Genomic DNA, 20788 nt, shown 5'->3' with positions numbered 1-20788 from the left:
AGAGCCTCATTTGCAAGAGTGACCTGGTCCACCAAAACTGACGAATGTAAAACGAATAAAAGCAACAGCATTGTGAAGCAATGGCAAGTGCAGTGCGGGCGTAATCGCCATGGCGATGAGATGGACTCTGTTATGAGTCGCACCGCCCAGTTACGCGAGAACGTTTAGGAACTCTGAAGTCCCCAATTAGCGCTTACGTCGCATTTAGTGAGCAAACAAATTGTTTGATGAGACTCGTACGGTGAGACAACCCCCGTGACCGATACGGCATGGAGCGGCCCGCATTCAGCAGTATCTTGACATTAGGCTGTATATGTATATATGTACGTTGAACTCCTTCAGCTGTAAATCACGACTGTGGATATATGTTTAATGAACAAATCACCTGGAATGAAGCCAAGCAGGCTTGAGCCCGACGTGATGAGGCTTGGATGGGCGACCACTGCGTCTAAAACACTTTGTGCTATTGGCTGGTGCGGGGCTTCGCTGGGGGCAACAGGAGGTAGTGCAGCGTACGCAATTGTTGTACTGTACGTCTATGCTCCCCCACCCCACTTGTCCAACCTGCACTGACCAGCAGGATGAAGTATGGTCAAGTAACCCCGACGACCTGGACGGCATGGAGGAGGCCTCCGTCCCGCGGTGGTTTAACAAAGGGCTGTGTGTATGTGTTTAACGTACAGAGAGGTGTGTGTGTGTGAACGTTGCATGTAGCAGCGTGAGTGGATGGAGAGTGGAGACTGAGAGAGCCCATTAGGCTGACAAGGTCAGGTAAAGCAGCGCCCCTGTGTGCGTACGGACACAGGGCGCCAGCGATGCTCACAATGGGACATTGAGTTGGCGCGGGGGGGCGGCAGGGGGTGGGGAGGGGGTGCCGAGGTCACCGTTATTGCCGGAGCGCCGCGTGCGGTAGCGCATTAAAGTTTTATTGTTTCAAGGGCGCTAATTGACGGCTAAAAATAAACGAGCAGACACTTGCGCAGGAAGTGTGGTCGCTGCAGAGGGTGTGGGGGAGGGGGGAGGGGGGGGGCTCCTCGTACCCTACGGCCGCTCTCTCCGAGAATGATTTGTTTCCGTTTTTTCGGCTTGCGTGCGATTGTGGAGCGATCGTTACGAAATGACGACGACGACGAGAGGCCAACGGTTCGGTTTGTACAGGAGTTTACACGTACAGCACAGGGCGCTTCAAAAAAATGTTAACGCTTCTGAGAATTTGCAACAATACCACAAGAAAAGGTGCCTCCGGAGACCACCTGGAGAAGATGCCAGGCACGTGTTGACAATGATGGCGAACAAGTGGAGAGACTTTTTTCTGAAGCTATTAACATTTACATTTGTTATCATGTTACAGTGTATTAACCGTTCTTTTTCCATTGAAAACGGTAGTCCCATATAAGTGCTAACATTTTTTTGAAGCGCCCTGTATTTGGGTAGTAACCAACGAACTATTTTTGTTTCCCAGGTAAGGCCCACTGAGCTACACAGCTCTTTGTCAGAAGCCACCTGGCAATCACAAATGATAGCTCGACAAAGTGGCTTCCCACGCAGACATTTCTATCAGCAGCCACATACTCTGAACGCACGTTTCTAGTGACGATGGAGAGAGGGTGGCTATGGGAAGAAAGAGGAGCACAGTGGCAATTCCAGTACATGATGCCGTGTTCTCCAGACAGTAAGACGCGTCCATCACAGCTTTTGCTTTAAAACACAAGGGGAAAAAGTGCATCTTGTCGTCTGGAGAATACGGTGATAATTCTGTATTTTCCCTGAGAGCCTCGCAGTCTTAAGATCCGTTTTTCATCATCATCCTTTAATTACACTGCACCTCCCATGCAGTGTATCTGGCGGCGCTAAATCCACTAATCCTCGTTTGTCATGTTGGAGTACCTGGAGAAAACCCACACTTTTGAGGGGGTAACATGCAAAGTTGCACACATAGAGATTCAATAATCCGTCGCTGTCATCCCCTGACCGCCTCACAAAACGGAGAGCGATGTGGACATGTGACTCACCAAGAGAGCAAATCTGGAGCGAGCCGTAGCGACAGCGAGGGCGACCGTGAGACGGCGGGCAACGCAGAGAGGCACCTGTTGTGTTGAGAGCCCCGCCTGGCTACGTGCAGAGCAACATACTGGGTGTGACTCCAGTGAACCCCCGGTGCCCTCCCGACCCCGTCATTCAAACACGATAAGGACGTGTTCTGCAAACAGCACAGCGGGCGCGTTTTAACCCCTCCCTCCCTTTTTCTGCCCGGCCATTCGACGCGACCTCTCGGCGGGCTCGCCTGCGAGGGCCGGGAGCCTTCCCGCGCGTGTGGCACTCCTCGTCCCTGGGGGGGGGTGGGGGGGTGGGTGGGGGGTGGCTCCGTCGCCTAAAGGCGGCCGCGGGCAGCGCGGGCGGTTTGATTTGTCGCTGGCGGCGACGTGCCGGGGTTCGTAAAAGACGAGCGCTCGTGCGCCGCTGGGTTTAGGAGGCGCGCTGCCAAACGCCGCCTCCACGGCCCGTCTGCGTCACCTTTTAATTTCTGGGGGCTCTTCACCTCGAGTAGCCGGGTTAGAAAGGGCGCTTGTTCTGTTTGCCACGGCAAGCAGTCGGATCATTTAGCCAAAACGGCCGTCCTCAGCGGTTGCTGCTGAATGGGCTTGGCGAGTCATCGGCCCGGCCCGACGCCATCTCCCCCACTCTCCCCGTCACGCGCAGAGCGGGTTCCGTCTCTTCGCAGTGCTTTGCAAGAAATATGACGTCTTCGGTATTCCAAAATATGTATTTGGCACGTAGCGATTCAACCGCACAACAGCGATGCGATGAGTTTTCACGATTCAGGAATGGATCCTTTCGTTCGTGCAGTTTCATTCACCCCATTTGTATGTAATTCATGTTGTCAGTTAATGTATTGTACTTACACACATAATTTTACGCATTTATATTCGGCATGAGAATGCATGTCAATCGATTAAGCGGTACATTGTTTAAATCGATGAATCAATGCATATAATTATAATGTAGCTTGTGAATATACTGATTTAGATTTGTTTGCAACATATAGTGGACGTACTTATTTTATCTCGAGAAAGAGAGCAGTCGGCCACGATCAATCCACTGCTGTGTTAAGGCCTCCCCTGCACGCGGGCTGATTTCGTCGCTCAATCTCTGCGGTGGACGCCCTCTCGGGCGGCTTCCTCCCTCTGACCGCCGGTCGTCGTACCTTCTCCCGACGTGCCCTGCCCTCTTGCTGTTGTTCACAGTCAAAAATGTGTCTTCAAGCGGCGTATCCTCCTTAATCCGTGCGTTGCTCCCTGTGTCTCTCGGAGCATTTCCAAGCCTTTGGCTCTCCGCACTTCTTTGCACACTTTTCAGCTTTTGTTCCGGTTGCTTTGTTCTGGCTCCTTTGTCCACGTCTAATCCACGTCATGTGGATCAGACACGGATCACACACGTGGATCCGACATTGACGTCATCGCACGTAACATACACATGTTGCACAATGCTTGTTGCGCACTTTGTTTACGTTGTGTTCATGTATTTCTCAGTATTGTTGTATGGATTGTGTGTTGTTTTGGTTTTTTCCTCGTCACGCTGGGTTGTTTGGGTATTGCGTACATTAATATCCATTGTGGTTTGTTACAGGGTAATACAGTATTGTTGGGATTGAGCGGTGGTTAGTGCACCGCGTTATGAACCAAGCCACACCAGTTTGATCCCCGGCCACGGCTAACACCAGTGGTGAGAGTGAAATCTAAACCGGTCCTGGGCACCCTGGCCCCCTTAACGATGTAACAACCCCCACGATCAACGCGTGTGGGGAGGCAATTCATCCAGCAGTGGATTGATAAACCCTTCACGCCGTGCACACGAGGGTCCTGGCAGCAGAATTTCCGGGTCATCTGGAGTTTGGAGGGAGGCGCGAGGGATTTGGGGAGGAGGCCGTCGCGGAGAGGGGCTCAGCCGTCGGCTCTGGGTGCGGACGAGGGCAACAGCAGCGGCCGCGGCAGTGGCTGTGAGAGACGTTGCGCGTCACCCGACTCCCTCCTCGTCTTCGTCCACCCCTCTCGATTGGCAGGCGCGGCCACCCCGCACCGACGTCCCTCGTACCCTCCTCTTCGTCCCTCTTCTTCGTGGATTGAAGGGAATTTATTTCCGCGTAAAGGGGGACTAGACCGCGACGCTACGGCAGCGTCCTGCCCGTAGCCGTTCCGCTGATCTCTGAGCGTGCGTGGCCCGCCCATTGGGGTTAATGTCGGGGTGGAGGTTCGTTTGCTTTGAGGTGTGGGGTTATGGAAAGGAACGGGGCCGGAGTTAAGGCCGGGGGTAAGGAATAGGGTCGCAGATAAGGAGATAGGGTTCGGATTTTAGGGGTGTCGACGGTGCTGAGAGTAATTAAGGAGCTCCATTGGAGCTGCCTTGGCTGCCCTGGGACCCATCTTTGTTGGTGCTGGGCTCCAGTTGTTTCGTCGCAGGCTGCCCCCCACGTGCTTGATCTCTTCTCGCCAACCCCCCATCCGCTCGTCCACGCGAATGTGGTTTTCATTATTGGAGAGTGTCTTGAGATATGATTGTATTGCGACGGCATATAAATGAACACTGTTGTTGTGAGAGACGTGGATAAGATTAGTGTCAGAGTTTGCGGCTGGGGCTGGGTGAATAAAGTCGATACTGACCACCGCAGCCTTTGTCCACGGGCTAAACCTGCAGCACGCGTGCACCGTGACACAGACAGAATATTATAACTTCTGCGAGCAGTGGCGGGAAGCGGCAAGAACTGTAATCAACAAATAGTCACTCCAATCCCGAATGCACACACAAAATAGATGCAACAATGACCGCTCGGTCATTCAACTGAAAGAAATTGCGCTCGCGGAGTGCAAAACGCTTCCAAAGATAATGCGCGAAGTGGACTGATGAAGGGCCCCGGGTGAATTTGTCCACCGATTACGACGCGCGGCCCCAGCGCGAAGTGAAAGCCACTCTTACGCTTCCGTTTTCAAAACAGCCGCTCGCTCAAAAACGTCTTCTGTTTTTTTGTTGTTGCTTGCCCGGGTCGGCGTGCGGTCGTGAGCGCGCGCCATACCGGCGCACACGAGACGTCAACGGTGGCTGTCCCCATGTGCCAAGCTTATGTCACAATGACCGGTACCTGAGGTGTCCTGAAATGACCCAAAATTACCTGGACCTACCTGAAGTTGATTGATTGGCGGTGTTTTTTCAACCACGAGATAGCCCTTGGGATTCATTATTTCTGGCAAGGGAGACCACACGGGTGCCATAGTTACGTACAGACGGCCATTTTCAATCTCTACTGTTTTCACGATGTGTTGCGTTGACCTTAAAAAACCTAAATTTTCCGTAAACGAGGCAAATGTCCCAGTGCCCCGTGTCTCAAATGAGTTATTTCTGTTTGTCGCACAAGACGTTATGTAACACTTTACATAACCGTTTGTAATGCAAATGCAACGACCCAATTCATTAGCCGAGACGGCACAAGAACTGGGGCGTTTAAAATCGGCTCTGCAGTCTGGCAGGAGATTAAATGGAGTACGAAATAAAAACATCAAAGAATTGCGCTACGGAAGATTATTCAATCGTTATTTTTCGAGCAGTGTGTAAAATCAAAGGCAGCTCATCCATTCCTTTGACTGCCTCAACACTTACCAGACAGGCTTGTTATCTAGACCGGTGGTGCACTTTCGTGGATAGGCGCACAGCGGCAGAGCATACAAATGTCATCCCACGATGCACCGCGCCTCCATTGCCAAATGTCACACGGGTGTGCGGACACTTGGCCGCTGCCCTGTGCTGCCGATAGACCCCCTCGTGGTTACCTTTCTATGCTGCCGATGTTTTCGTGGCCACAGTTACGAGCTGCGGCGTTCCGCGCCCTCCGCTGACACCCGGCCAGAGCCGCGTTGAGGTCCTCACGTGCGCTGAACGTCTCTCGTCCCGCCAAATCCACGTCGCGTGAATTCACGACCCTGAAAGCTTTTGTTATGAACATTTCAGTCTGCGGCAATTTAAAAGCATATTACCGTGCTGAAGTGGTTCGTGGTTTCCTGTCTTAAATGCTTTTTTTTCAAACATACTGACAGAGGTATGCTGGTAGCTGAGTGCTCAGAGCATTGAGCCAGCACAGCTGACATCCTGAGTTAAAATCCGTGTTTCAGCCAACCGTGATTAAAACTGTTTCTCAAATGTAGGAGGTTCATGGTCCCCAACTTGGTCACAATCTCATTTTAAAAATATGGTTTACTTCATTTGGTTAAAAAAATTGCCAGCTCTAAACGTAAAAAAAATATATATATAATTTGTTATGTAATAGATCGGACATCTCTATAGCAGGCAGCATGGGGAATTGCAGTGCCCTAAGCATGGATACAATAGATCACTTGAAGGGGTTTCACAGCTAGTTATGTGGTGTATAATATGTTAAATCACGGGATTTATCGGACAAGTCACCTCCCACATGCCCTTCTCGAAGGCAGGGTGCTGCGCTTACCTGCGAGAGTTTGAAATGGGCAAGTCTTGCATCCTGCGCCATGGCACTGCCAGAGTTATTGCAAATAAAATTGCGAAAAACCAGCAGTAAGTATATAAACAAATAACTGTAGTTGGACTCTGCTAGAACGGTCTCCCTCAGAACCATTAACTTACATTGCTGTTTATATATGTGTCAAAAAGCGATCGACAATAAAGGTGTTTTGGGTTCGATCGCGTAGATATAATTGTGTCGTTAAACCCGCCACCACCCGACAGCCAATTAGTAAGGTTTGTCACGTAAAAAAATGCGCCAATTAGTTACTACTTCAGCACACCGGTGTTGTGTTGGAGAGTAAACCCACAACATTTACAAGTGGAGGTTTTTCTTACACATTTTTATTTTTATTAAATTTCCTGCCTCGTAATCTCCTATATGTCCCCTGCCCTCTCCAATGCCCTCTCAACCCCCTGAGTCTATTGAAGATCGAGGGAGTCGGTTTCCTCTGAGTTGACGGCACCGGGGGGGGAGGTTGTTTTTTTGCCGAGCGGGTGGCGGTGGCGGAGGGAGAGAAGGAGGGTGCGAGGCAGCGGCTGCGTGCGTCTCGCCCCCAGGACCGGGCGATGGCGGCGGGGAAGGCGCGCTGCTTCGCCAACTCGGACCAGCACCGCGCGCGCAACCGGTTGTGGCAGGCCGTGCTGCTGCTGCTGCCCTCGCAGGGCCCGGTAAGCGTCGCCACGGGGGTCCCGCCCCCCGCCCTGCCCCAGCCTCCCACTGGCGGCAGAAGATGCGTCGTCGTTCAGCTGGTGGGGGGAGGAGGCTGAGTAACCCCCCCCTCACCACCCCCTTCCTAATTCTTAGCGGTCCTAAAAGTGTCATTACAATTTTTCAAAGCGGTGGAGGTTTTTCTTTTCATGTTCAAATAACGCACGCCAGGTAAGAGTGGATTGTACCTTAACGCCTTCTCTTCACCGTTCAACGTTTGTTTTAAGTTCGCCGCCCTACTTTCAACAAAGTGACGCTGCAGGGTGGGATTCCGTAAAAAAATACTCTCAGCGTTAGACATGACGGTCTCACAACCTCATCTATCCACTCGTCCACGTTCCACCTTTGCGCCGCTGCTCTGTCACTCGTTTGCGTTATCGGTGACCCACTACCCGACCTTCGCTTCTGCCTCGAGTGCATCGAGGTCCCTTTCGTCACCGTGCCAACCGTGAACCGTGAACCGTGAACCGTGAACCGGTCTCTCGTGCAGCCCGTGACTTCTGCACGTGGATTCCAACAAACGAGGTTCCTGAAAATGGGCACGAGGAAACAAATCCAATTCCCAAACACCGTCTCACAAGGTGGTGGGGGGCGGGGCGGGGGGCACAGCGGTGTTTTGATTAAAATTTAGTGGCGGCTCGGCATCGTGACTCCGACCAGAGTGGAGTAATTTACTTAACGCCCGCGGAGGCCACTTAGCGCAAACGAAATCGACGTCTCTCCGCAAGTCGGCCGTGTCCTCTACGCATACTCCATGGGTCAGCGCTGCAACGGTCGATCATTTATTCCGAGTTATTCGCTTAATAATTATCTTTGTTTGCACGGGGGCATTATTAATTCATATACCATATCTCAACACATCCTATGCATCGCTTATAAGTTTTAATATGTTGTCGTTATTTGATTAGCGACCAATTGAGGAGAGGTGTTATTCATCCCATTTTCCAAGGTTGTATAGAAAGGTGATAGGAAAATGTTGATATTGATATTTGACATTCTGACATAACATTTCATGGGTTGTCTTATAATGAACAATTGAATGAATGAATGGAGATACGCACAGGGGAAAGAGTAAGCGTAAGACTTCAGCGGCACGAGTGTGCTGTTGGTATCTGTTGGGGTCGCTGTAATCGGCACGTTTCGCTATCAACATTTCAGCAGAGGTGGCTGTGCTCATCGGCAAAATCAGAAACCGGTTGGAGCCCGCCTAGCGATGCTGAACGCTGCTCCCGCACGCGTGAGAGGTGTAACGGCTACCGGCTCATCGCCAGTGGCTCTCACTGCACGGGGTCCTCAAAACCACGCAGAGCGCCCCGGGATTAATGCCCCCCCCCCCCTTTATCCGACTTCACCCACGGCTGGCCCCGGCGCCCTCTCGCCTCTCGCCAGGATGAGGTGGAGTGCGTGTTTGCGAGGGCGTGCGCGGCGACGGCGGACGACAACCAGCCGTCCGTGGCCTACCTGCTCGAGTGGGCGCTCGTGCTCGCGCTCAACCGACGGCCGCACCTCCTGGGCGACCTCGTCGCCGCCCTCGCCTACGTGAGTGGGCGCGCTGGGCCCCGCGAGCCACGCCGCCCGCACGCGTTGAACCGCGCCTGCGCCAGTTTTAATCGGTTGTGCTGTGAGCTGTGCGGAGCCTCGTCGATTAAAATCGATCGCGACGGTCGTGTCGAACGTATCTCGATCGCGCGCGTGCGGATCCGTTGATCGTTATACGATATGCGCGAATTGAACGTAATTGATGTGCCAACGTCACGTTTAGGCATAATGGCACTAACTTCGCAAATGAGACTTACAAGAATAATCTCTTAAATGGAATCGCGACCCAGAGTCGTGACAATTCATCGATTCATTGTGTGGGGGTAGATGGTCACATTTTGATTTCGCTATTTCACGTCTTGACCTCATGAACGAGGGCGTTCACACGAAGCCTGTTGCGTGGCTGAGACCAGGACCCGGAGAAAAACAAGAGCTGCGTCTGCAGCCTGCTCTCCGTGCTCGCACACTTCCCAACGGTGGCCGCCAGCAACTCGGACAAGGTACTCGCTGTGCACACGGTGTGGATGGTTCACGGTTCACTTGACGCACGCTTTTTGGATTGGTTTTTGAATGAACGGCGTACGGTGACCGCTTTGTATCTGTGAGGTGAAAAAGAAGTCGATCCAGTCGTAAAATATATCGCCAGCTCTAACTTACGGCCTCCAGACCACACTCGCCAATCCATCCCCCGCACCCCCGATTAGCACGGTCGGCTACGCGCATTGCAAAAGAAGTTCAACACGCGCGCACACGCGTGCGTTAAACGCCTTACGGCTTCGCCGTCATCTGCCTACGCTCGACAACCCGGTTTGGTCGCGGGCGGCCGATACCACCGGGATTTAGCCCAGGCTCTCGTCGGCGGTGCCCGCTCGGCACCGCGACCTCCGCGCCACCGCTTGCCGCCATCGTGGTTAACCAGCGGAGGGGCGGGGGGGGGCGGGGGGGGGGGCGGGGGGTTGCGCTCGTGCCCACGCGGTGGGGGGGGGGGGGGAGGGGGGGCACCTGCTCGCCGCCAACGGCGTGCGTCCCACGCAGCTCCCGTGAGCAACGCCAAATGAAAACACAGCGGGGTCCCGCCAAGGTCTCTCGGCACACGCCGCGTGTTTAGTCTGTGTTTTGATTTACTGTGCGTGTGTGTACGCGCACGTGCCGTGCGTATGTATATTGTACAGACTTACAATTGTAAAAAAATACCACTCCCACGATTTTGGAAGGGATATGTGCATCTGCTGCTGCAACTCTAAGTTACGTTTTTAATTCTCCATGGTTCGTTCGTCGATCTATTTGCCTTTTACGATCACTGCCACGAAGTTTTAGTAGTGGGCTGTCAACCATTATCTATCCACTGCTGGATGAGAGCCTTTCACAACTGATGCCGTCCCTCACAGTCCTGCAATGCAACATCCATATTGCTCCTGCACACGAGCAGATGTCATTTCTGCGCTGGACGTCCTCTCGTTCTTGTTCCCTCCTTTGGTTGCCACTCCTCCGTGAGTCTCGACCAGTTATTTAACTGCTGAGTTAAATTACTGGGCTGGGGCAGAACACATTTTGATTGAAAAGATGATCAATAACAATAGGTGAAGGTGAAGGCGCAGCCCTGCAATTTCTTGGTCATGCCACTACTGGAACAAGGGCCTCCACGAGCAGGAGGACTCGAGAGCCCCTCTAGAGAGTATCTGGGCCTACTCTGCTACGCCGGCCAGACGTCTTCAACGGCAATGAATGAAGCGGAAGTGATCGAGTCATCTGGCGGTGTTTTCCGCGCCCGTGGCTTGCTGGTGCGATCAGCAGGATGCCGGTCTCCGCTGCCTGCGCGCCGTGCTGCCCTGGTGCATGAGCCACAGCTTCCTCGTGCGACTCTACGCCCTGCTGACGCTGGGCCGCGTCTGGGGGGCGGCCTGCGCGCCGGGAGCTGCCGAGAGGCCGGCCGGGCCGGCCGACGGGGAGCTGCGGGCGCTGGCGCCGCTGGTGGAGGTGTGCCTGTGGGGCGCCGCCTGCATGCCGGCCGCCGGGTACGGTTCGTGGCGCCGCCGTCGCGGGACGCAAACACTCGCGGGCGACCGTGTCGTGTACTTTGCCCGTTAGCAGAGTACACAACGGTTGCCCGTGACGTCGGTTGGGGGGTTTCGTTACTTCCAGCTGAAGCGACGGGCGCTGGTCGGGTGGCGGCGATGGACGCGATGGGTGGCTCGCGGCGACGATGGAGCCGGCATTAGATGCCTACCTGCGGAACAATGCAGTGTCTCTCGAAGCAGTACAGACAGTAGGGTTTAGACAGGCTGTTCGTGCAGTGTTGGCATGTTTTTCTCTCGTGCGAGTGGGTTTTCTCCAGGGACATGTTTCTTTCCGCAATAAAAAATATAACGCTGCATGTGAAATAACCGTATTAATGCCACTGAGGCGCCGTCTTGTTTCGCAGTGGATGTTAAAGAGCTCCCCGACGTCGTTCGCGGGGGTAGGCCGTTGCGTGCCGGGGTCACGGTCCAAATTTGTAACATTTTGAAATAGTCTGCAAATTACTCAATTGGGATTATGCATATAAATAATTGTTCCCCTCCTGGCAGACTGATGTCCCAGGCCACTCGTGCAAAATGAGACTCATCCTGGTCTCTTGGGTTCTCACCCGGTTCAACAAAATCAACTTGAAACGTGAACCTCCGCCCTCTCGTTCACAGAAACATCGGCAGGAACTGGCAGAAACTGCAGCAGCACTTCTTCTTCAGAACCTTCGAGCCGCTGCTGGACTACAGCGTGGAGGTGAGCGGACCGGGGGCTGGCAGGAGTGAACGGTGGACAGTGGCGGCTTGTGGCTCCGGGTTTGTGGAGGCAAAAAAAGTCCGTGTCGGGTTTCTCCAGTTTCAGGCGACGGAACCGAGGAACTGGAATTGGCCGGGCAGTGGAATTATTGCTGGTGCCTCCTCCACCGGTCGGGTGCTTTCACAGGAGAACTGGTGTGGTGGTCACTCAGCACTGGTGTATCCTCATCATCATCATCATCCTCATCATCATTATCACACCTTGCCTGGACATTTCAGGTATCAATCCACCTCGGTTAGCCTGACTTTTAATGGAGTGTGTGTGGAGACAATATTAAAACTAAATTAAGCAATGTTTTTTTTATTTTACCAGGTAAGGCCCGCTGAGCTATATAGCTCTTTTTCAGAAGCAACCTCGCCACAAATGATACCCAAATGAAGTGGCTTGTCATCATGTGAAAATGTATAGCCTCCAAATACTCTAAACGCATGATGGTTCTAAATGTGGAGGGAAAAACCAGAGGACCCGGATAAAAATCCACGCCAGTACGGGGAGTACATGCTAACTCCAAATATGCAGGTGTCAGGGTGGGGTTCGAACCCACGACCCCCTGTATACCAGGCGAGGTAGTTAACATCTCGTCTCCGTGGTGCCACCGTGGCGTTAACTTCCCAACATATCGGGGTTATTTGGGCCGAGTATATCGGTGTATATATGTAGAGCTTTTTTCGCACCGTTCGTAGCCAACCCGTGGTAATGATAGGTGGACGGTGGATATATTGTTAGGGTGGATCGGTAGCCCCAAGGCGGCAGGGGTTGACCGATTGCGTGAGTCCACCACGCGCTCGCCAAGCCTGGCCTCGGGAGGTTGGCCGTGTAGGCTGAGTTTGAATGCCACGGCTGGCGATTCAGTTTGAGGGGGGCTAAGCCCTGTTAGCCCGGGCCTCGCACCACCCATGTCCGGGTGTGAGATGTAATATCGTGACAATTTGCGATCGTACCTGGCGTGCGCATGCAGAGTTTGTGGCTTGTGATTGCGCGGGGCCTCACGTGCCACGACACCGGTGGCGCAGAGGACGCGAGGGAACCGGTCGTTGCCTCTCCGGCTTCTTCCCCCGCTCCGCAGGGGGCCTCGTAATGAGGGTGGCAGGGGAGGGCCCCGAAGGCACTGGATCTCAGAGGTGATGAGTCGTGTCACCACAGTTACGGTCCCCAGCTGTGAGTCCAATGACGACGCGGTATCACCGCATCATTTGCACGCTGCGAGCATTTGAAAATACCGCGAAATGAAAGATATTACCGTAAAAAAAAGCAATGTGGGATTGTATCAGTGTCAGTAATTGCTGGAATTGACGCTGTTGGTCCATGTGGCTTTGGGCTCATCAATGGAGGGCTCCCAGGATATTCGCACTCCGAGGGCCCCCCTCCAATGTGGTTTAGCCACCGGGACCTTTGGCTCTCCCTCTGGGAGGGCCATGTGGATGGAGTTGCTGCGTGGGGAAATTAATGTGGGTTGAGTCAGGGGGGCGGGGAGGCTGGGAAGGGCGTCGGGAGGGGTGTGAAGGGGGAGCAAGCAGTTTTGAGATAAAAGAGTTCATGGGGAATGTTTTGTCCCATTCGTTGTGTGGCTTTATGGGGTACTATGGAGGATGCCTGCTCTGTTCACGGTCGCAGCATGAACGATCGACGTTTGATGTAGCTCACCAGATGCAGATCATTAAAAAAAATAATGGTATAAAGGACTACGGTCACTTAACGTGGCAGGGCTGCCCTGCGCCCTTGCCTATACACTTGTCACACCGTCACTCGATGAGAGTTCTCATCCTGCGCTGTTTGCCGTCAGCCCCACCTGGAGAACGGCTTTCTTAGAAGCACTTACGTCTCTCCACTCTCCATGTCCTTCAGCGTTTTTTGTTCATGTTGTCCTTGGCACACAGCTGCATACGGAAGGATGCACCAGTTAAAGTGGTCATTCTGAAAGTGATGACAACAACACCTTTGTGTGTTAAAATAAGAGTACGCTTTTTCCACTCGTACTAAGCCCAAGATAGATTTTTTTGTGCCTGTTTGTCGGTGATAAATTTACTATTTTATTTATTCAAGTATTTTCAAGCCCTTTTACCATTATCGAAAGTAATCATCAAAAACGGCAGACCTCTGAGCGAGAATACGGTGTTCCACACTCAGGACTGCGCTTTGTTGTTATTTAATTGAAAAATAAATTATGCTTTTATGCAGCGGGCCAGCTGCATGCCTCAAAGCGGAGCAAGGCCGATGCCTCTCCGCCTATCTCACGAGCAGGCAACGGGCAGCAATGCTGCCCAGCGCCGCCCATCACTGACCAGCGCTCCACATCAGGCTTTGGGTCTTTCGCTAGTTTGTTTGCTGATGCGTTTTTCGGAGTGCACCGCGTGTTGGGCAGCGTGGTGTCCGACCTTTTTCAGCGAGGCGAGTACCAATAAAACGACGCTTCAACCCTCCCGACGGAAAAGTGAGGGCGGCAGAGCTCGGCCGCCAATTCCGCGCGGTCACTCGGGAGCGGCGGCGCATGCGGCGACGGAGATGGAATGCGGCACATCCGGAGATTGCGTACTAGCCCATGATTATGCACACGCGCAAACCTCACCGGTGACGGGGATGTGCGCTGTTAAAATAAAAACGTACACACACACACGTCGACTTGTTTGCAAGGCATCGGGTCCTATCTGGAAGTGAGCCTCAATGACAAGTCAACAGAAAATATTCTCAGTCTTTATTTCCCGGTTTTGCGTGTGGGCGTGTGTGTGCGTCCGTGTAGGAGGGTGTTTTTTATTTTGCAGTGACGAGCGTGGTGCGGTGGTTAGCGCACTCCGCTACAAACCCAGCAACCTCAGTTTGATTCCCATCTGCGGTGAATATCTTCGGCGGGCGATATCTGGACCGGCCCTGGGCCTCCCGTAGGTCGAATCTTACTTAAATGAATACTTCGCTCGGTAGGGAAGTAAAGGCGGCCAGCCAGGCATGGTGCCGGCCACACCACACGCTCACTAACGGCGCTTGCCCTCATAGTCTAAGTAGCCTACACAGGGGATCTTGGTAGCAAGGTGTGTACACGCGTGTTTAGCCACATGCAATGAGCACACCCCAAAAACCCCAAAATGCGCGTGCAATGAAAAGAAACAAGTGTGTATTTCACAAAGCCACAGCACAGCGTGCCGTTATCACCGAAAGGGAAGTGGCGTGGGCGGCGGGGTAGAGGGCATCTCTGGGTAGCCCAGGGTCGGGAAGGCTGGAATTGTTGGAGGTGGAGGGGCTACAGGTGGGGGGGCATGGGGAGGGAGGGAGGCACTGTGCACAATGGAAGCGTTGTCGTTTTGCGGTATTCCCTTGTGTGGCGAAGGAGGCAATTTTTTGTCACTCGTGCAGCAGACGATTGCCACGGGGGAGCGCACGGGCAGCTGTGGCTGCGGGTAAAAATAGAAAGCTAATTATTGTGAGCCGTCGGTCGCGACGCTGGGTGCCGCGCTGCACCGGAGCTCGCGCTGGGCGGATAAACACCGCCACAATAACGCCACCGCCACAATAACGCCACCGCCACAATGACGCCACCGCCACAATAACGCCACCGCCACAATAACGCCACCGCCACAATAACGCCACCGCCAGTCTGTTGTGTTGCAGCTCCAGGCAGCATTCCGATTTTCGCCCATTTTATTTCATTCCATCACGGCATGTTTTTTTTTTTTTGACACGTGGTGTATTACGGAGGACAAGCCGCGGGGGGCTATGTCGTGAGCCTCCGTCCTTTCGCTTAGGATATGTCATTCATTGTGCTTGAGCTCAAATTAGGCAGCGCTGCGCTGTGTCCAGGGCAATAGGATGCAACCGCTCTGGAGAAGGATCATCCGAAACATCAGCCTGTTCTGTCGTTTTCTGTTATGCTTTAACAGCCCTTGTGTCGGGCCGCTGCTGGATGAGGGCCTGCCCGCGCCGTGCGTGGGCCCTATGGCCAGACTGAGCGTTGCTGAAGGTGGGTAGACATGGGATCGGAGTACTATGCAAGTGGATTTTTGCTGCACTGTCCTCCGCTGACAACGCAGCCCCGCCAGACTCCGACATGTGTGCCGCGCACGGTGGTCGCCCATCCAAGCACTCTCCAGGCTGAACCCCTGCTTATCTTGCGAGTTGTGACGACGTGCGGGGCGCACCGCGGGCGTGAGCCGATCGCGGGCGGCGCTCGTTTCCACCGAGCGCCCACTCTGATCTCAGCGACGGGAAAGTTTTCTACTCGCGCTCAACGTGAACAAACGAGGGCGCGTTCGCTCTCTCCCCCGCCCATTCGGAGCCCGAGCACAAGCCCCGTGAACACGCACGCGTGTGTGTGCGTGTGCGTGTGACGGGTGGGGGGGGGTTCCTCTGGGGTGACGTGGGCGCGTCTCTCCGTTGCGATGGAAATCGGTGCGTGGCCGTGATTTTGACGTTTCGTCTCTGGCTGGAGGGGGGGAGGTGGGGTCAGGGGGTTGATGGGGGGTGAGGTCACAGAGCTCGGAAGAACCACCGAGTTCCGAATGCCGAGCTCCCCTTGATCCGCGTTGGGCAGGGAGCCACTTGGGTCGACGTGACCCCCACATTTTGTGGAGAATGAACAGAAGAGAAAAAAGAGGATGCACCTCATCAGCTGTGGGGGAAAATTCCACTCGTCTGGGCTCAAGTGATGGCGGTGCGACAGCGACATAGAAGGGGCGCCTGTCAATTGAACAGTGTCAACGAGCGTCCCGGTAATGACCTGGGTGGGTCAGGTGACGCCGTCCCTTTGGATTCAGTCCCAAGCTGCCTCATTATGCCAATAATGACGGCTCTGTTTTTTGTTGTTGTTCTTCGGATGTGCGGGGCGCGTGTGTTTTGCCGTCTCTAATAAATTTGTTTTGGTCGTGCGCACCTGTGGAGGTGACGTCAGCGAGCCAGGGGTTATTGTGCAGCCCGCCGCTGATGAATTTGACTCGGGGCTGTCGGCGGGACGCGCGCGTGCGGCCGCTTGTGATTCCGCATGGCCTCTGTGGGGAAGCGCCGGGCGAGCACTCGGGAGGATTTGGGCAGCCTGGCATATTTTATGTTCATCAAAGTCCCTTCGCTGGCGTCACCATTGGCATCTGTTTGCGTCCGCGATTGTTTGTGCGTCGTTTAATCTTCATCCTCTGCTATTTGCCTCATCTCGTAATTGCTTTGTTATTATGTTCTCTACTTATCTTATGTATTCGCTTAATTTAAGCCGTTGCGGCTGGTGGTTTTTCGCCCGTAAAAAAATACTTTTTGGCTTCGTGTGAACAAACGCACGAGAGATTGGTGCTTATTTTTACGTAACCTTTCGGGAGCTCACCGGCGGCTGCCGCTATGTCGGCGTACCGCATCGCCACGTCCTCTCGTTTGCTCTTTCGTTCCCCGGTGGATGTGTTTTTATCAGCGCCCCCCCCCAATTCCTTAACCCATTGCCATCCTCTTTGCCTATTCCCGGCGCTGGCTGCATGTTGATATGGGGAACTAGTCCCAAGATGCCGATGCGCGTGTCGGAGAACTGGGCCAGCGGTCGAGTCCCTCGTGATGCCCCCAGGGAAGGGCCGGGTTCTCGTGAGCGACAATCGTCCTTCAGTGGCGGTGCTGCGTTCGATTCGTCGTCTTTCCCCAGGCGCCCGTAGGGGCTGTTGCCTGCCGAGCATAACGAGGCAAAAGTGTGCACGGATGGGCACCCTCGACTTTTGCTGTCTCTCGTTCAGCGATGAACTTTACAAAAAAAGCACGTCACGCAAAGGTCACGTCCACCGCAATTGATCTCGACAAAGCTGCCCAGATGCCGTTGCGCCGAAACATTTTTGTTTTCTTATAGTTTTGCCATTTTGCTCTCCCCGCTCTGCAAAGGAGTTTGAGTGGCCTCAGTGTTTTTGTGTTGCTGCCCCCCCCCCCTTCGCCAGACCATCTTCTGGACCTTCCCGCGCCTCTCGGAGCTCAGCGACGACGAGTGGCTGTGGGTGGGCCGCTTCGAGGCGTTGCCGTGGCGACGGCACGCCTGGCCCGGCGCGCCGCCACTCGCCAACCCTCGCCGGGAGCTGGAGGCCGTGCAGGATACAGCCTGGGTGCTACGGGAGAGAGGTGCGGGTGGGCGGGCGGGACGACTGCCACCGTCGTTATCGAGAGCAAGCCACGCATCCGCACGCCTCCCACGCCCTTTCCAATTATTCCTAAAACGATGAGTCCTTTAGAGTGGAGGGCTATTAGACGGCTGCCATTGCACTCCAACATTTCCGATGCTCTGAGGTTCCCCCCCCGCCCCCCGTCGGTCTCTCACGCTCGCCCGTATCCATGGAAACGGAGGCGCACCGTCTTGCGGGCTGCGTGGTACCCAACCGACTTGCACATCGTCGTCATCGTTTGTTAGTCACGCGCCTGTTACAGATTTGTGGGGAGTGCTGACAATTATTGAAATGAGGGAAGTAACGGGTAATTGAGATTAATTCTTAGTTTTTGTTGAAAAGGTATAATGCAAAATTGCCGTAGCAGTGTAACGTTAGTCACGGTGTGATAACAAGGTGTTTAAGAAGACTCGGTACAACAATAGTTCACGGTGTTCGCGAGGCAGCACGTTTTTTTAACGTTTTTTTACACCATTCAACAAAACGGCAATAAATGGCAAACAGAAAGTCGAAAAAAACACGATGCCTATCACCGTGTGTGCCAGAACAAGGCAGCAGGGTGTTCGAGTCTCCGGGGTGGGGTTACGCAACCTCTCCTGCTCTTGCGCCGCTTCTGTCACCGATGCCGAGTTTCCACGACCACCGGGAAGAGCGCCGGCTCGATTCGCAGACCAGGCCTCGCAGGTCTGGCACCTGGTTTCCCGCGGTAGCCCCGCCGGGCCACGTGCTAGGACCCCCCCACGAGGAGGAGGGTCACGCTTGTTTTGCCTGGGCCGACCTCACGGCCGGTGGTGACGTCGCAGGGTCAACGCAAAAATGGGATCCGCTGTCGGTGGCGTTGCTCGCCGCGTTGACGTTCCCAGCCGTGATTTTTGTTACGTAATATTAAGATGCGACAGATTACCGCTATGATATATTTTGGGTCTGGTATGGTCTCACCTGGCCCAGGCTTGCATTCAGAAGGGCTAGGAGGGAAAGAGGTCAGCGGGGAGGCAGGGATGGAATGGGAAGAAGGGGGCCCCAGCCCACGGGGCCTCGTGGTCGATACGGTTTGGGGACACGGATCTGCGTCGGGACGGCTAATGCTGAAAAGCGATGGGTTGTCCCAGGGCTTCTAAGCCCCCTCTCCAAGCCAGCGCTGCCGAGCTCGTCTGCTAAGTGGTTGTGGATACACGGCATCAGACTTTTGATGCGATTTCGAGTCCTCGGTGGAGGTGCGTTTTTTGTCCTTCCCATTCGCCCCTCTGCTCCTCTTGTCTCGGCGGCACAGGCTCGGTGACGCAGGACACGGATGGGGTCGGTGACGGTGACGTGCAGAAGAAGTTCGTGTCGTGGCGCGGTGGCCTCTCCGACCCGGACCTGCGGGGTGCCACCCTGCAGGAGCAGCGCTCGGCGCGACTTGGCCCGCCGGGCGGCGGCCTCCTCGTCGTGGCCTCGCTCGTCGACAAGTCCACCAACCTGGGCGGTGCGGCACGGGGGCGGGAGTGGGGGCCCACTGTTCCCTCGTCCACAACGCGGCCAATGGCAGTGTCTTGTTGGGGCGAGCACACGACCTAAACTCACTGTGGGATCGGGAAAAAGCGCAAAATGGGGCCCTCGTATAAGCTAGTCTTGAGGCTTAGCTTTGGTCCTTCCTGGATGAAGGGATAATTATTCCATCACCTTCAGTATCATTACCACCTCATGACCAAATCAACTGGAGGACCCGATCTCGAGAGGTGTGTGAACATCGCCACTGGGGAGACAAAGGCGGCCGGGCGTGTTGCTGGCCAGCCACCCCCTCGTGTGCCACAGTGCCGGCCTTCATAGGTGCTCGCTAACAGCACTTGCCCCAACAGTCTGTGAAGGGTGTACGGGGGATCTTTATATTTCGTGTGCGGTGGTGCCACCCCCAGGCCTGTGTCGGACTTGTGAAATCCTGGGCGCGTCGGCGCTGGTGCTGGGAGGGCGACACCACGTGACCGACCGCCAGTTCCAGGCCCTGAGCGTCACCGCCGAGCAGTGGCTGCCCATCCTCGAGGTGACGCGCCACCCTCTGTGTGTGTGTGTGTGTCGAACTTCTTGTAAGTATGTGTGTGTGTATGTTGATCTTGTACATATTTGTGTGTATGTTGAACTTCTTGTACGTACGTATGTGTGTGTATGTTGAACTTCTTGTACGTATGTATGGGTGTATCTTGAACTTCTTGTACGTATGTGTGTGTATGTTGAACTTCTTTCGCAGCGTACGCAGCCAACCGTGCTAATTGGACTACAAAAGGTGCCCTTCAATAAGCACCACATTGGAAAGGCGCCCCAGGGTGGCTCAAGAGGTCAGAGTGCTCAGATGGCACCGCTAATGTCGACCTGTGATCACACCGGATTCACAAGTGTAGTTGTTTGATGGTATCAGCCCGGTACCCACTGATTGTATGAAAAATCACGTAAAATGTAGTTCTGAACTTAATTTTGACTAAGATCACCTCTCTGTGGGACCAAGATCACCTGCCACCTACTCTGTGGACCAGGATTTCAGAGGTAGGTCTGTGATATCAACTTTTGTGGGGCGTTCTCTAAACACGAAGGGTTCCCAATGCTCTGTGAGATATCTGAATCGAGTTTAGGGATACAATTGTGGAAATAAGATCTCACACCGCCAGTGTCATTCATGTTCCTGTGACGAATGTCCTTCGATGCGCTCACAAGTTCATCGTTTTCATGATGGTCATTCACGTCTAAGTGCTCTGTGTGACCAGGTCAGAGTCCGTTGAGACCCAAGGTCTCAACTTAGACCTGGGCTAAAAAGCAAGTGGAGAATGAAAGCGTAATTCATTTAAAAATAAATAATAACTAAACTAAGCAGAGCCAAACTAAATGAGCCTCAAATTACGAATCATCAACGTGAGGTTTAAGAGTCCAGTCGTGTACACATTCAAAAGCACGTCGCTCCAAAATGTTGACGTTCCTGCTGTTCAAATATATAATGAGCAGCTTGCTGAGGACGTGACACAGATGCGATAACCGTTCTACGTACGGGGAGCATCGGATACCAAGGATAGATTTGTCAAATGCGGTGTTGAGTTTCGAGAACGATCGCACACACGGGCGAATA

The 20788-nt window shown here is 53.9% G+C and overlaps 1 protein-coding gene across 4 annotated transcripts in view; it reads left to right on the top strand.

Annotated features, from left to right (window-relative positions):
• The window catches only part of TARBP1 (tRNA guanosine 2 -O-methyltransferase TARBP1), a 65113-nt gene that overhangs the window by 27778 nt on the left and 16547 nt on the right, over window positions 1-20788 (top strand). For 3 of the 4 annotated variants that reach the window (XM_078858689.1, XM_078858688.1, XM_078858691.1), the window contains exons 23-30: window positions 7084-7194; window positions 8624-8773; window positions 9187-9273; window positions 10565-10788; window positions 11452-11533; window positions 17479-17656; window positions 18968-19162; window positions 19593-19717. In XM_078858689.1, coding sequence (XP_078714815.1) covers window positions 7084-7194; window positions 8624-8773; window positions 9187-9273; window positions 10565-10788; window positions 11452-11533; window positions 17479-17656; window positions 18968-19162; window positions 19593-19717 — 1152 coding nt within the window. The remainder of the gene's footprint in view (window positions 1-7083; window positions 7195-8623; window positions 8774-9186; window positions 9274-10564; window positions 10789-11451; window positions 11534-17478; window positions 17657-18967; window positions 19163-19592; window positions 19718-20788) is intronic. The other variant, XM_078858690.1, reaches the window with a different exon arrangement.

The sequence above is a fragment of the Lampetra fluviatilis genome, chromosome 7 (assembly GCF_964198595.1).
Source record: "Lampetra fluviatilis chromosome 7, kcLamFluv1.1, whole genome shotgun sequence".
In the NCBI taxonomy this organism is placed as follows: Eukaryota; Metazoa; Chordata; class Hyperoartia; order Petromyzontiformes; family Petromyzontidae; genus Lampetra; species Lampetra fluviatilis.
The sequence above is the reverse complement of the archived record's forward strand: the minus strand, read 5'-3'. Positions and strand labels throughout refer to the sequence as shown.